The sequence below is a fragment of the Panulirus ornatus genome, chromosome 39 (assembly GCF_036320965.1).
Source record: "Panulirus ornatus isolate Po-2019 chromosome 39, ASM3632096v1, whole genome shotgun sequence".
NCBI classification, from domain to species: Eukaryota; Metazoa; Arthropoda; class Malacostraca; order Decapoda; family Palinuridae; genus Panulirus; species Panulirus ornatus.
In genome coordinates, this window is record NC_092262.1 from 8162212 (window position 1) to 8179071 (window position 16860).

General features: G+C 40.3%; 1 protein-coding gene across 2 annotated transcripts in view; it reads right to left on the reverse strand.

Annotated features, from left to right (window-relative positions):
* Positions 1 to 828: 828 nt before the first annotated feature.
* The window catches only part of LOC139761098 (tubulin beta-4B chain-like), a 42773-nt gene continuing 26741 nt past the window's right edge, over positions 829 to 16860 (reverse strand). Inside the window, exons 4-8 of one of the 2 annotated variants that reach the window (XM_071684981.1) lie at positions 9575 to 9685; positions 7264 to 7508; positions 4768 to 5075; positions 3821 to 4127; positions 829 to 1482 (exon numbers count right to left, since the gene is read on the reverse strand). In XM_071684981.1, coding sequence (XP_071541082.1) covers positions 1279 to 1482; positions 3821 to 4127; positions 4768 to 5075; positions 7264 to 7508; positions 9575 to 9685 — 1175 coding nt within the window. In that variant the 3' untranslated portion in view covers positions 829 to 1278. The remainder of the gene's footprint in view (positions 1483 to 3820; positions 4128 to 4767; positions 5076 to 7263; positions 7509 to 9574; positions 9686 to 16860) is intronic. The other variant, XM_071684982.1, reaches the window with a different exon arrangement.

Sequence of the window (16860 nt, forward strand, 5' to 3'; positions counted from 1 at the left end):
TAAGGGATATGATGCTAGGCTCAGTTATTCTGATAAGGGATATGATGCTAGGCTCAGTTATTCTGATAAGGGATATGATGCTAGGCTCAGTTATTCTGATAAGGGATATGATGCTAGGCTCAGTTATTCTGATAAGGGATATGATGCTAGGCTCAGTTATTCTGATAAGGGATATGATGCTAGGCTCAGTTATTCTGATAAGGGATATGATGCTAGGCTCAGTTTTTCTGATAAGGGATATGATGCTAGGCTCAGTTATTCTGATAAGGGATATGATGCTAGGCTCAGTTATTCTGATAAGGGATATGATGCTAGGCTCAGTTATTCTGATAAGGGATATGATGCTAGGCTCAGTTATTCTGATAAGGGATATGATGCTAGGCTCAGTTATTCTGATAAGGGATATGATGCTAGGCTCAGTTATTCTGATAAGGGATATGATGCTAGGCTCAGTTATTCTGATAAGGGATATGATGCTAGGCTCAGTTATTCTGATAAGGGATATGATGCTAGGCTCAGTTATTCTGATAAGGGATATGATGCTAGGCTCAGTTATTCTGATAAGGGATATGATGCTAGGCTCAGTTATTCTGATAAGGGATATGATGCTAGGCTCAGTTATTCTGATAAGGGATATGATGCTAGGCTCAGTTATTCTGATAAGGGATATGATGCTAGGCTCAGTTATTCTGATAAGGGATATGATGCTAGGCTCAGTTATTCTGATAAGGGATATGATGCTAGGCTCAGTTATTCTGATAAGGGATATGATGCTAGGCTCAGTTATTCTGATAAGGGATATGATGCTAGGCTCAGTTATTCTGATAAGGGATTGATGCTAGGCTCAGTTATTCTGATAAGGGATATGATGCTAGGCTCAGTTATTCTGATAAGGGATATGATGCTAGGCTCAGTTATTCTGATAAGGGATATGATGCTAGGCTCAGTTATAAGGGACTTTCTTATTCAAAAGTAATTTAGCTGTCATCCTGTTTGGCAGCCATGTGAATTTAATAGTCTGTATTGAAAATTTAATCACATTCTTGACGTCTTTGGGGGGGGCCTTCAACCACTGCGGAAAAAACCACTCGAAAAAAAAAATGGATGTTCCTTTTGGGGTTTTCAACCACTGCGAAAAACCACTCGAAAAAAAAAATGGATGTTCCTTTTGGGGTTTTCAACCACGGCGACACAGTTACGCGAAAAGATGGATGGATGTTCCATTTCTCCTTCGAGGCAAGGTGTTATGGCGTCGCTGACGCTAGCTCGTTGGGCATTTTAGTAGTCGTACTCGGCTTCTTCGTCCATCTCTTCGTCCTCCAGGTCGTCTGCTGTGGCCTCCTGGTACTGCTGGTACTCAGACACCAAGTCGTTCATGTTGGACTCGGCCTCGGTGAACTCCATGTCGTCCATGCCTTCACCAGTGTACCAGTGGAGGAAAGCCTTCCTCTTGAACATGGCCGTGAACTGCTCAGAGATACGCTGGGGGAGATGAGGCTAGGCTTTAGTTATTATGATAAGGGTTATGAGGCTAGTTATTATGATAAGGGTTATGAGGCTAGTTATTATGATAAGGGTTATGATGCTAGGCTTTAGTTATTATGATAAGGGATATGAGGCTAGGCTTTAGTTATTATGATAAGGGATATGAGGCTAGTTATTATGATAAGGGTTATGATGCTAGTTATTATGATAAGGGTTATGAGGCTAGTTATTATGATAAGGGTTATGAGGCTAGTTATTATGATAAGGGTTATGAGGCTAGTTATTATGATAAGGGTTATGAGGCTAGTTATTATGATAAGGGTTATGAGGCTAGGCTTTAGTTATTATGATAAGGGTTATGAGGCTAGTTATTATGATAAGGGTTATGAGGCTAGGCTTTAGTTATTATGATAAGGGTTATGAGGCTAGGCTTTAGTTATTATGATAAGGGTTATGAGGCTAGGGTTTAGTTATTCTGATAAGGGTTATGAGGCTAGGGTTTAGTTATTCTGATAAGGGTTATGAGGCTAGGCTTTAGTTATTATGATAAGGGATATGATGCTAGGCTTTAGTTATTATGATAAGGGTTATGAGGCTAGGGTTTAGTTATTCTGATAAGGGTTATGAGGCTAGGGTTTAGTTATTCTGATAAGGGTATGAGGCTAGGTTTTAGTTATGATAAGGGTTATGATGCTTGGCTTTAGTTATATGATGCTAGACTCAGTTATTCTGATAACGGATATGATGCTAGGCTCAGTTATTCTGATAAGGGATATGATGCTAGGCTTTAGTTATTATGATAAGGGATATGATGCTAGGCTTTAGTTATTATGATAAGGGTTATGAGGCTAGGGTTAAGTTATTCTGATAAGGGTTATGAGGCTAGGGTTTAGTTATTCTGATAAGGGTTATGAGGCTAGGTTTTAGTTATTATGATAAGGGTTATGAGGCGAGGGTTAAGTTATTCTGATAAGGGTTATGAGGCTAGGGTTTAGTTATTCTGATAAGGGTTATGAGGCTAGGTTTTAGTTATTATGATAAGGGTTATGATGCTTGGCTTTAGTTATATGATGCTAGGCTCAGTTATTCTGATAACGGATATGATGCTAGGCTCAGTTATTCTGATAAGGGATATGATGCTAGGCTTTAGTTATTCTGATAAGGGTTATGAGGCTAGGGTTTAGTTATTCTGATAAGGGTTATGAGGCTAGGGTTTAGTTATTCTGATAAGGGTTATGAGGCTAGGTTTTAGTTATTATGATAAGGGTTATGATGCTTGGCTTTAGTTATATGATGCTAGGCTCAGTTATTCTGATAAGGGATATGATGCTAGGCTTTAGTTATTCTGATAAGGGATATGATGCTAGGCTTTAGTTATTCTGATAAGGGATATGATGCTAGGCTTTAGTTATTCTGATAAGGGATATGATGCTAGGCTTTAGTTATTTTGATAAGGGATATGATGCTAGGCTTTAGTTATGCTAGGCTTTAGTTATTCTGATAAGGGATATGATGCTAGGCTTTAGTTATTCTGATAAGGGATGTGATGCTAGGCTTTAGTTATTCTGATAAGGGATGTGATGCTAGGCTTTAGTTATTCTAGCCTTTAGTTATTTTGATAAGGGATATGATGCTAGGCTTTAGTTATGCTAGGCTTTAGTTATTCTGATACGGGTATGACGCTAGGCTTTAGTTATTCTAGGCTTTAGTTATTTTAATAAGGGATATGATGCTAGGCTTTAGTTATGCTAAGCTTTAGTTATTCTGATAAGGGATATGATGCTAGGCTTTAGTTATTCTGATAAGCGATGTGATGCTAGGCTTTAGTTATTCTAGGCTTTAGTTATTTTGATAAGGGATATGATGCTAGGCTTTAGTTATGCTAGGCTTTAGTTATTCTGATACGGGTATGACGCTAGGCTTTAGTTATTCTACGCTTTAGTTATTTTAATAAGGGATATGATGCTAGGCTTTAGTTATGCTAGGCTTTAGTTATTCTGATAAGGGATATGATGCTAGGCTCATTTAATCTGTTATCATTAATGCACTTGTGTATTAATGATGTGCATCAGATAAATACTATTTTTATTTTACGATTAAAAATCTGAAGATGGACATTGATGCGCTAGTGAAAGATAAATGGAAAATATCTTTTGTTTGCACCGATGAAAATTTAAAAAAAAAAAAAAAAAAAAATTGGAAAACTAAAATTGAGAATCATGTTCGAAGAGGCGATTATTATTTCTCACCTTCAACGTTTATATTAGGCCTATAAAACTTTATGATGAAAGTAGAACATTATTATTGATCATTGTGTTGGAGGACAACACCTTACTTTGAATAAATCCTGAATGGCTGTGGAATTTCCGATGAAAGTAGCAGCCATCTTCATGCCTCGGGGTGGGATGTCACACACAGCCGTTTTTACATTATTAGGGATCCACTCCACGAAGTAGGAGGAGTTCTTGTTTTGAACGCTCAGCATCTGCTCGTCCACTTCCTTCATGGACATCCGGCCACGGAAGACCGTGGCCACGGTGAGGTAGCGACCATGTCTTGGGTCACAAGCTGCCATCATATTCTTGGCGTCGAACATTTGGGACGTGAGCTCAGGCACTGTCATCTTACGGAACTGTTGCGACCTGGTGGTGGGGGGAACGTAAAAGTGCATTAGTGTGACGTAAAGTTCGAATAAACAAAGCTAAACCGAACTTCGGTTAGTAGAGATGAAAGTCTATTACTAGTAAAGCTAAAGGAGTGATAGTTTAAGGATAAACTTACAGAAAACGTATTGGAAGTCATGGGAATTTTGATCCATTTGACTGTTCGACTCTGTTAGTTGCTGACTTTTTTTAAATTATGTTATTAGTTCTGCAGTCTAGGCATAATAGACTCTCTCCCTTAAATGAATATCATAATTGGAACCATCTAACTGTTCCTACCTGTTGTTTGACACTGGTTTTCTGGGCCGTATGCAGAAAACTTCTTAGAATGCTTAAGTATGCTTAACTCCAAAGAATTTTACTTAACTTTAAGAATTTTGCTCAGCATGTTTCTGAAAGCTGCCCTACGCTTACGTATTTGCTTAGCAGACGACAAATATTTTGACCCAAACTGCATTTCAGACTTCTTAAATCTTATGCTTAAGTTTTGCTAAGCATCGTGCTTAGTCCTTTTCTGTGTGGCACTTCAGTCACTTGCTCAGCTAAGCATAAAGATTAAGCAGAAATCTTTTTTTTTTTTTAAGTGTTTTTCCCACTGGGTGGATTGGAAGCAACTCACCCCCGTGCTGTAAGGGGTGTGAAGCCAGGCATGAAGAAATGGAGACGTGGGAATGGTACCATGTTGACAGCCAGCTTTCTGAGGTCGGCATTCAGCTGGCCCGGGAATCGGAGACAGGTGGTGACCCCAGACATAGTCAAGGATACCAGATGGTTCAGGTCGCCGTAGGTGGGCGTGGAGAGCTTCAAGGTCCTGAAGCAGATGTCGTAGAGGGCTTCGTTGTCGATACAGTAGGTCTCGTCTGTGTTCTCGACCAGCTGGTGGACGGAGAGGGTCGCGTTGTATGGTTCTACCACAGTGTCGGAAACCTGCAGGTCGGGCAAGACAAGTGAATATATATATATATATTCCTATATATATTCCTATATGTATATATATTCCTATATATATACCATATGGCGTCCTAGCGTCGTCTCTTCGATGTATATCAACTGGCTGTTATATTTCTTGTGTCTCCCCTGATGATGTGATTATTACACGAAAGTGCACTTGGGAACTTATCGTGTTTTATTTTCCCCGTGGACTCATAGGAATATCTTGATCACGCGCAAAATTGTGATCCTTTCCAACATATAATATATATATATATATATATATATATATATATATATATATATATATATATATATATATATGTGTGTGTGTGTGTGTGTGTGTGTGTGTGAAAAAATACCTTACGTATGATATATCTTCACAGCTATTTACCAGAAAATGACAATAATGTTTCTTAGACAGGACAGAAAAAATGATAGTAATTTGTCTTTAGGAAAGATAGAAATTTACATAATCAAACCAGGAAGTAAACTTTAGGGCTTGGCATCACTTGAAATGTGTTAACAGACAGAAATGTACATAAACCAGGAAGTAAACTTTAGGGCTTGGCATCACGTGAAATGTGTTAACAGACAGAAATGTACATAAACCAGGAAGTAAACTTTAGGGCTTGGCATCACGTGAAATATGTTAACAGACAGAAATGTACACAAACCAGGAAGTAAACTTTAGGGCTTGGCATCACTTGAAATATGTCAACAGACAGAAATGTACATAAACCAGGAAGTAAACTTTAGGGCTTGGCATCACTTGAAATATGTTAACAGACAGAAATGTACATAAACCTGGAAGTAAACTTTAGGGCTTGGCATCACGTGAAATATGTCAACAGACAGAAATGTACATAAACCAGGAAGGTAAACTTTAGGGCTTGGCATCACTTGAAATGTGTTAACAGACAGAAATGTACATAAACCAGGAAGTAAACTTTAGGGCTTGGCATCACGTGAAATATGTCAACAGACAGAAATGTACATAAACCAGGAAGTAAACTTTAGGGCTTGGCATCACTTGAAATATGTCAACAGACAGAAATGTACACAAACCAGGAAACTAACTTTAGGGCTTGGCATCACTTGAAATATGTTAACAGACAGAAATGTACATAAACCAGGAAGTAAACTTTAGGGCTTGGCATCACTTGAAATATGTCAACAGACAGAAATGTACACAAACCAGGAAACTAACTTTAGGGCTTGGCATCACTTGAAATATGTTAACAGACAGAAATGTACACAAACCAGGAAACTAACTTTAGGGCTTGGCATCACTTGAAATATGTTAACAGACAGAAATGTACATAAACCAGGAAGTAAACTTTAGGGCTTGGCATCACGTGAAATATGTCAACAGACAGAAATGTACACAAACCAGGAAGTAAACTTTAGGGCTTGGCATCACTTGAAATGTGTTAACAGACAGAAATGTACATAAACCAGGAAGTAAACTTTAGGGCTTGGCATCACGTGAAATATGTTAACAGACAGAAATGTACACAAACCAGGAAGTAAACTTTAGGGCTTGGCATCACTTGAAATGTGTTAACAGACAGAAATGTACATAAACCTGGAAGTAAACTTTAGGGCTTGGCATCACTTGAAATGTGTTAACAGACAGAAATGTACACAAACCAGGAAGTAAACTTTAGGGCTTGGCATCACGTGAAATATGTTAACAGACAGAAATGTACACAAACCAGGAAGTAAACTTTAGGGCTTGGCATCACTTGAAATATGTCAACAGACAGAAATGTACACAAACCAGGAAACTAACTTTAGGGCTTGGCATCACTTGAAATATGTTAACAGACAGAAATGTACACAAACCAGGAAGTAAACTTTAGGGCTTGGCATCACTTGAAATGTGTTAACAGACAGAAATGTACACAAACCAGGAAGTAAACTTTAGGGCTTGGCATCACTTGAAATATGTTAACAGACAGAAATGTACACAAACCAGGAAACTAACCTTGGGGCTTGGCATCACTTGAAATATGTTAACAGACAGAAATGTACATAAACCAGGAAGTAAACTTTAGGGCTTGGCATCACTTGAAATGTGTTAACAGACAGAAATGTACACAAACCAGGAAGTAAACTTTAGGGCTTGGCATCACTTGAAATATGTTAACAGACAGAAATGTACACAAACCAGGAAACTAACCTTGGGGCTTGGCATCACGGAGAAGGTGTTCATAATCCGATCTGGATATTCTTCCCGGATTTTGGAGATGAGAAGCGTCCCCATCCCCGATCCTGTTCCACCTCCAAGGGAATGTGTCAATTGGAACCCCTGTAGGCAATCACAATTCTCACTCTCCTTCCTGATGATTTCAATGACGGAATCCACCAGCTCGGCGCCTTCAGTGTAATGACCCTTAGCCCAGTTGTTACCTGCTCCGCTCTGACCTGTGGAGGGAAGAAAATGGGGAGTTTTCCTTGTTCAAGAAGAAAATGGGGAAGTTTCTCGTTCAAGAAGAAAATGGGGGAGTTCCTTGTTCAAGAAGAAAATGGGGGAGTTCCTTCTTCAAGAAGAAAATGAGGAGTTCCTTGTTCAAGAAGAAAATGGGGGAGTTCCTTCTTCAAGAAGAAAATGGGGACGTTCCTTGTTCAAGAAGAAAATGGGGAAGTTCCTCGTTCAAGAAGAAAATGGGGAAGTTCCTTGTTCAAGAAGAAAATGGGGAAGTTCCTTGTTCAAGAAGAAAATGGGGGAGTTCCTTCTTCAAGAAGAAAATGAGGAGTTCCTTGTTCAAGAAGAAAATGGGGAGTTCCTTGTTCAAGAATAAAATGGGGAGTTCCTTGTTCAAGAAGAAAATGGGGACGTTCCTTGTTCAAGAATAAAATGGGGAGTTCCTTGTTCAAGAATAAAATGGGGACGTTCCTTGATCAAGAAGAAAATGGGGAGTTCCTTGTTCAAGAAGAAAATGGGGAGTTCCTTGTTCAAGAAGAAAATGGGGAGTTCCTTGTTCAAGAAGAAAATGGGGAGTTCCTTGTTCAAGAAGAAAATGGGGAGTTCCTTGATCAAGAAGAAAATGGGGAGTTCCTTGTTCAAGAATAAAATGGGGAGTTCCTTGTTCAAGAAGAAAATGGGGAAGTTCCTCGTTCAAGAAGAAAATGGGGGAGTTCCTTCTTCAAGAAGAAAATGAGGAGTTCCTTGTTCAAGAAGAAAATGGGGGAGTTCCTTCTTCAAGAAGAAAATGGGGACGTTCCTTGATCAAGAAGAAAATGGGGAGTTCCATGATCAAGAAGAAAATGGGGAGTTCCTTGTTCAAGAAGAAAATGGGGAAGTTCCTCGTTCAAGAAGAAAATGGGGAAGTTCCTCGTTCAAGAAGAAAATGGGGAAGTTCCTTGTTCAAGAAGAAAATGAGGAGTTCCTTGTTCAAGAAGAAAATGAGGAGTTCCTTGTTCAAGAATAAAATGGGGACGTTCCTTGTTCAAGAATAAAATGGGGAGTTCCATGATCAAGAAGAAAATGGGGAGTTCCATGATCAAGAAGAAAATGGGGAGTTCCTTGTTCAAGAAGAAAATGGGGAAGTTCCTCGTTCAAGAAGAAAATGGGGGAGTTCCTTCTTCAAGAAGAAAATGAGGAGTTCCTTGTTCAAGAAGAAAATGGGGGAGTTCCTTCTTCAAGAAGAAAATGGGGACGTTCCTTGTTCAAGAAGAAAATGGGGGAGTTCCTTCTTCAAGAAGAAAATGAGGAGTTCCATGATCAAGAAGAAAATGGGGACGTTCCTTGATCAAGAAGAAAATGGGGAGTTCCTTGTTCAAGAAGAAAATGGGAGTTTCTCGTTCAGTTATGGTGTGGTAGGAAGTGACGAAGAGAAGAGCAGATGGTTTAGAAGTTTCCTTGATATAAATACAAGTGTATTTAATGGAAAATTGTGTCCCAAAGTGTAAAATTAATTTTCTCGATATATAAATTTGGTTATGATTAGTAAGTAATAGGGTATATGAACAAACACGTAATAGGCGAAGGGATTTAGGTATTAATACGTGATGGAGAGTAAAAGGCATTAAAATCAATTAAAAGCTTCATATTTCTCGTATTTTTACCGTCGCTAGTGAACGACATTTTGCAGTGCCTGTGTGATTTTCTGGAATGGATGATTTTTGAATAAACATGTGCAATTATGTTTATCTAGGAACGAGAACTTAAAATTCCTCTCCAGATCTGTAGAATTTTCTTTATCATTATATTACAAAATAAATTTGCCTAAGACTCCAAGTCAAATATGATGAAACCTATGAAATTATCATTTTGACATAGATTTAATTTCACAAAGTATTATGAACTCGTTGGCCCTTGGAGATGAAGATACGACCCTTGGGTATATTGACCTGACCTCTGACCTGACCTTTTTTACTATTAGGTCGTAGAGGACTAGGCACATCATACACCATGGTCGTATTTCCTTTGAGATCTCAAGGATCATCTCGTCCATACAGACAGGAGACGAAACAAGAGAGACACTCACCAAAGATAAAGTTGTCTGGTTTGAAGAGATGGCCTAAGGGCCCAGCCCTGACGGAGTCCATCGTCCCCGGCTCCAGGTCCACCAGCACGGCCCTGGGCACGTACTTGCCACCTGCAGGAGAGAGAGAGAGAACCTCTGCTTCAGGACGCGTGTGGCCAACCACAAATTCCCTCGATGTCTTGATGCCAAGACGAAGTTCAGACCTGGGGCATCTATCTACGACACACACACCCCTAAAGTCTTATTTTGGATCCAGGAATTTACTCTCTGTTTACACCAGGGGGAAAACTAAACCATGATTTATATTTTAGTGGTGGATTAGACCATCTAGACGCCCTTGGTGGCGTCATATAACACATCATGGCTTGGGGATGGGTTGCCATGGGGTGAGGGAAGCCAGCCCGCCAGGCCCTTTGGCGTGTTTGGCGCGCTACTCTTATTGATCCATGGCGCCAGCACCGCGCCTACAGTGACGTCACGAGCGCTAACAGGTCGATGGATCATTAACCGTGTATGACACATTAGACCCAGCCTGGCAGACCTTGTCAACAATGCTATATGACATAGTTCATCTAGTCGACTGACTCAAACCGAGCCAACCGAATTCCATCGTCTAGTTCCGGGATTTAGGAGATGGAATGTATGATTCCCTAATCACAGGAATACACGCCATAATACAGCATTGTTGACATATGCAAATGTATGTTTACTGGTGTGTGTGTGTGTGTGTGTGTGTGTGTGTACTGTAGTACAACCAGCTGGTCATTACTATTAATGGCGTCCGGTAAATAGGCACTAGCTGTGGCTATCTAGGAAATTAGGTAGTTAGTTTAACGTAAGTATTAGTGCCACTTCCCATGCGATGTGGTATGGCCGGTGATCAGTGGGAGCTAAATATCGGCAAAATAAGAAGAAAGAGGGGAGGAGTAACGGTGAGATTTAAGACTGGCAAATGAGGCTTAAAAGGCTAACTACCTGCGACGGAATGCAGGAAGTGAACGAGGTCATTACACATGATGCGGGAATAGTGTGTGTGTGTGTGTGTAGAGCAATGCTTGCTAACGTCTAACGTGTAGAAAAGCGACCTTATGATATTTAATTTTTATCCTGACACAGATATGAAACCCCAACGTGAATCGAGATTGATTTGATGTGTTGATAAGATATATATATCGGGGCCTGAACATGCAGGAGGGTGAAAGGAGGGCAAGGAATAGAGTGAATTGGATCGATGTGGTATACCGGGGTTGACGTGCTGTCAGTGGATTGAATCAAGGCATGTGAAGCGTCTGGGGTAAACCATGGAAAGCTGTGTAGGTATGTATATTTGCGTGTGTGGACGTATGTATATACATGTGTATGGGGGTGGGTTGGGCCATTTCTTTCGTCTGTTTCCTTGCGCTACCTCGCAAACGCGGGAGACAGCGAAAAAAAAAATATATATATATATATTATATGGACAGAGGAAACTAAGCATTTTAATTCAGTTGGATGTAAGTGTGGCAGAATGTGAGATTATCATTCTTTGAGGGTATATAAACTTTGTCAGTCCAGCGTGAAAAGTTTCACCTTTATTGTTTCAACATCTGTTTCATGACTGAACTTTCTACGATGCTTCGAAATACCAGCGTCCGAATCATTGAAAACGGTGTCATTCCTTATTAAAGAAAATGTGTCACAATTTCTTATCAGTAACTATCATAAATGTATATTCGTTTGTTATAGGCAATATAGTTAGGTGATGGGTTGGAGGGGTTAGTTAGGTGATGGGTTGGAGGGGTTAGTTGGGTGATGGGTTGGAGGGGTTAGTTAGGTGATGGGTTGGAGGGGTTAGTTAGGTGATGGGTTGGAGGGGTTAGTTAGGTGATGGGTTGGAGGGGTTAGTTAGGTGATGGGTTGGAGGGGTTAGTTAGGTGATGGGTTGGAGGGGTTAGTTAGGTGATGGGTTGGAGGGGTTAGTTGGGTGATGGGTTGGAGGGGTTAGTTAGGTGATGGGTTGGAGGGGTTAGTTAGGTGATGGGTTGGAGGGGTTAGTTAGGTGATGGGTTGGAGGGGTTAGTTAGGTGATGGGTTGGAGGGGTTAGTTAGGTGATGGGTTGGAGGGGTTAGTTAGGTGATGGGTTGGAGGGGTTAGTTAGGTGATGGGTTGGAGGGGTTAGTTGGGTGATGGGTTGGAGGGGTTAGTTAGGTGATGGGTTGGAGGGGTTAGTTAGGTGATGGGTTGGAGGGGTTAGTTTAGGTGGGTGGGTTGGGATGGGTGGTTAGTTAGGTGATGGGTTGGAGGGGTTAGTTAGTGATGGGTTGGGAGGGGTTAAGGGGTTTAGGTGATGGGTTGGAGGGGTTAGTTAGGTGATGGGTTGGAGGGGTTAGTTAGGTGATGGGTGGAGGGAGGTGTTAGTTATGATGAAGGTGATAGGGTTTAGTTTAGGTGAAAGTGGTTTGGAGGGGTTAGTTAAAGGTGATGGGTCTAGGAGGGTGTTAGTATAAGATGGATTAGAAAGTAATAATGAATAATTGAAGGATGATTAGAAAGTATATAAGGAATAATTGAAGGAAGATTAGAAAATGTATATATATATGAATAATTGAAGGATGATTTATGAAAGTTATATAATTGAAGGATGAAAATATAATTGGAAGGAATGATTTAGAAAGTATATAAGGAATAATTGAAGGATGATTAGAAAGTATATAATGAATAATTGAAGGATGATTAGAAAGTATATAATGAATAATTGAAGGATGATTAGAAAGTATATAAGGAATAATTGAAGGATAATTTGGAAAAAATAATATTATTTTAAGTATACCCAGATAATTCCTCAAGTGTTTTAAGTGACTGTCATCCAAATTCCATGAAAATCGCCCTTACTTGGAGGAAGAAATTCTGGAAAGTCGATTCACTAACTTCCTGGAATTTGAGACAATAAAACGAAAAGTATCTAATTATTATGAACGTACTGGGAATTCCTGACGTGTCATGACGCCATTGGCCAGTGCATCCGAACTCGCTCCCTATTGGTCGATTGGGAACCTGAAGGTAGCCAATGAACGCCCTTCTTCCTCCATCCATGTCCGGAAGGGAAAAACTCTCAAAAGGGAAAGTCAATACAATAATCGTAATTCTAATACTTTTTTTTTTTAATGGTTTGGCAGAAAACTTGTTCTTTCCAAAGTTTCTCGTCAAAAAACTTGATATTTCCAAAGTTTCTCGTCAGAAAACGTGATATTTCCAGAGTTTCTCGTCAGAAAACGTGATATTTCCAAAGTTTCTCGTCAGAAAACGTGATATTTCCAAAGTTTCTCGTCAGAAAACGTGATATTTCCAAAGTTTCTCGTCAGAAAACGTGATATTTCCAAAGTTTCTCGTCAGAAAACGTGATATTTCCAAAGTTTCTCGTCAGAAAACGTGATATTTCCAGAGTTTCTCGTCGGAAAACGTGATATTTCCAAAGTTTCTCGTCAGAAAACGTGATATTTCCAAAGTTTCTCGTCAGAAAACTTGATATTTCCAAAGTTTCTCGTCAGAAAACGTGATATTTCCAAAGTTTCTCGTCAGAAAACGTGATATTTCCAAAGTTTCTCGTCAGAAAACGTGATATTTCCAAAGTTTCTCGTCAGAAAACGTGATATTTCCAGAGTTTCTCGTCAGAAAACTTGATATTTCCAAAGTTTCTCGTCAGAAAACGTGATATTTCCAAAGTTTCTCGTCAGAAAACTTGTTCTTTCCAAAGTTTCTCGTCAGAAAACGTGATATTTCCAAAGTTTCTCGTCAGAAAACGTGATATTTCCAAAGTTTCTCGTCAGAAAACTTGTTCTTTCCAAAGTTTCTCGTCAGAAAACTTGATATTTCCAAAGTTTCTCGTCAAGTTTGGGACAAGGGAAGAAGGGCCCATTCCCCACTCGTCCATTATCCATACTTAACAAGTCACATGAACTACCACTTCCCAGTATTTGGAACAAGGTCTTTCCAAGAAAAAGAAGTGGGTCGAATTTACAAATGACAATTGGAATTATTTAGTGGGCGGGCGCCAGCCAGTGTGGCTCGATAGCCTGGTCTGCATTAGCTTAGACACACACACACACACACACACACACACACACACACACACACACACAGGTGAAATGCCATGTAACTACCTAATGGTCTCGTTAGAGACGATTGGCTCTCAAGCCAATTGACTTTACGACCCTTAAGCACGTTAATACGACCCCCAAGGGCATGACAGTAGTTAAAAAGCTACCCATTTATCCCATTTATATATATATATATATATATATATATATATATATATATATATATATATATATATATATATATATATAAAGATGTTCTGGAAGGAGGTAAATAAAGTGCGTAAGACAAGGGAGCAAATGGGAACTTCAGTGAAGGGCGCAAATGGGGAGGTGAGAACAAGTAGTGGTGATGTGAGAAGGAGATGGAGTGAGTATTTTGAAGGTTTGTTGAATGTGTTTGATGATAGAGTGGCAGATATAGGGTGTTTTGGTCGAGGTGGTGTGCAAAGTGAGAGGGTTAGGGAAAATGATTTGGTAAAAAGAGAAGAGGTAGTGAAAGCTTTGCGGAAGATGAAAGCCGGCAAGGCAGCAGGTTTGGATGGTATTGCAGTGGAATTTATTAAAAAAGGGGGTGACTGTATTGTTGACTGGTTGGTAAGGTTATTTAATGTACGTATGACTCATGGTGAGGTGCCTGAGGATTGGCGGAACGCGTGCATAGTGCCATTGTACAAAGGCAAAGGGGATAAGAGTGAGTGCTCAAATTACAGAGGTATAAGTTTGTTGAGTATTCCTGGTAAATTGTATGGGAGGGTATTGATTGAGAGGGTGAAGGCATGTACAGAGCATCAGATTGGGGAAGAGCAGTGTGGTTTCAGAAGTGGTAGAGGATGTGTAGATCAGGTGTTTGCTTTGAAGAATGTATGTGAGAAATACTTAGAAAAGCAAATGGATTTGTATGTAGCATTTATGGATCTGGAGAAGGCATATGATAGAGTTGATAGAGATGCTCTGTGGAAGGTATTAAGAATATATGGTGTGGGAGGAAAGTTGTTAGAAGCAGTGAAAAGTTTTTATCGAGGATGTAAGGCATGTGTACGTGTAGGAAGAGAGGAAAGTGATTGGTTCTCAGTGAATGTAGGTTTGCGGCAGGGGTGTGTGATGTCTCCATGGTTGTTTAATTTGTTTATGGATGGGGTTGTTAGGGAGGTGAATGCAAGAGTTTTGGAAAGAGGGGCAAGTATGAAGTCTGTTGGGGATGAGAGAGCTTGGGAAGTGAGTCAGTTGTTGTTCGCTGATGATTCATGTGAGAAACTGCAGAAGCTGGTGACTGAGTTCGGTAAAGTGTGTGGAAGAAGAAAGTTAAGAGTAAATGTGAATAAGAGCAAGGTTATTAGGTACAGTAGGGTTGAGGGTCAAGTCAATTGGGAGGTGAGTTTGAATGGAGAAAAACTGGAGGAAGTGAAGTGTTTTAGATATCTGGGAGTGGATCTGGCAGCGGATGGAACCATGGAAGCGGAAGTGAATCATAGGGTGGGGGAGGGGGCGAAAATTCTGGGGGCCTTGAAGAATGTGTGGAAGTCGAGAACATTATCTCGGAAAGCAAAAATGGGTATGTTTGAAGGAATAGTGGTTCCAACAATGTTGTATGGTTGCGAGGCGTTGGCTATGGATAGAGTTGTGCGCAGGAGGATGGATGTGCTGGAAATGAGATGTTTGAGGACAATGTGTGGTGTGAGGTGGTTTGATCGAGTGAGTAACGTAAGGGTAAGAGAGATGTGTGGAAATAAAAAGAGCGTGGTTGAGAGAGCAGAAGAGGGTGTTTTGAAGTGGTTTGGGCACATGGAGAGAATGAGTGAGGAAAGATTGACCAAGAGGATATATGTGTCGGAGGTGGAGGGAACGAGGAGAAGAGGGAGACCAAATTGGAGGTGGAAAGATGGAGTGAAAAAGATTTTGTGTCATCGGGGCCTGAACATGCAGGAGGGTGAAAGGAGGGCAAGGAATAGAGTGAATTGGAGCGATGCGGTATACCGGGGTTGACGTGCTGTCAGTGGATTGAATCAAGGCATGTGAAGCGTCTGGGGTAAACCATGGAAAGCTGTGTAGGTATGTATATTTGCGTGTGTGGACGTATGTATATACATGTGTATGGGGGTGGGTTGGGCCATTTCTTTCGTCTGTTTCCTTGCGCTACCTCGCAAACGCGGGAGACAGCGACAAAGTATAATAAAAAAAAATATATATATATATATTTTCCCTGAGTGAAACGAAGCTCAAGGTTAAAGGGGAAGAGTGGTTTGGGAATGTCTGGGGAGTAAAGTCAGGGGTTAGTGAGAGGACAAGAGCAAGGGAAGGAGTAGCAATACTCCTGAAACAGGAGTTGTGGGAGTATGTGATAAAATGTAAGAAAGTAAATTCTCGATTAATATGGGTAAAACTGAAAGTTGATGGAGAGAGGTGGGTGATTATTGGTGCATATGCACCCGGGCACGAGAAGAAAGATCATGAGAGGCAAGTGTTTTGGGAGCAGCTGAATGAGTGCGTTAGTGGTTTTGATGCACGAGACCGGGTTATAGTGATGGGTGATTTGAATGCAAAGGTGAGTAATGTGGCAGTTGAGGGAATAATTGGTATACATGGGGTGTTCAGTGTTGTAAATGGAAATGGTGAAGAGCTTGTAGATTTATGTGCTGAAAAAGGACTGATGATTGGGAATACCTGGTTTAAAAAGCGAGATATACATAAGTATACGTATGTAAGTAGGAGAGATGGCCAGAGAGCGTTATTGGATTACGTGTTAATTGACAGGCGTGCGAAAGAGAGACTTTTGGATGTTAATGTGCTGAGAGGTGCAACTGGAGGGATGTCTGATCATTATCTTGTGGAGGCTAAGGTGAAGATTTGTATGGGTTCTCAGAAAAGAAGAGTGAATGTTGGGGTGAAGAGGGTGGTGAGAGTAAGTGAGCTTGGGAAGGAGACTTGTGTGAGGAAGTACCAGGAGAGACTGAGTACAGAATGGAAAAAGGTGAGAACAATGGAAGTAAGGGGAGTGGGGGAGGAATGGGATGTATTTAGGGAATCAGTGATGGATTGCGCAAAAGATGCTTGTGGCATGAGAAGAGTGGGAGGTAGGTTGATTAGAAAGGGTAGTGAGTGGTGGGATGAAGAAGTAAGATTATTAGTGAAAGAGAAGAGAGAGGCATTTGGACGATTTTTGCAGGGAAAAAATATATATATATATATATATATATATATATATATATATA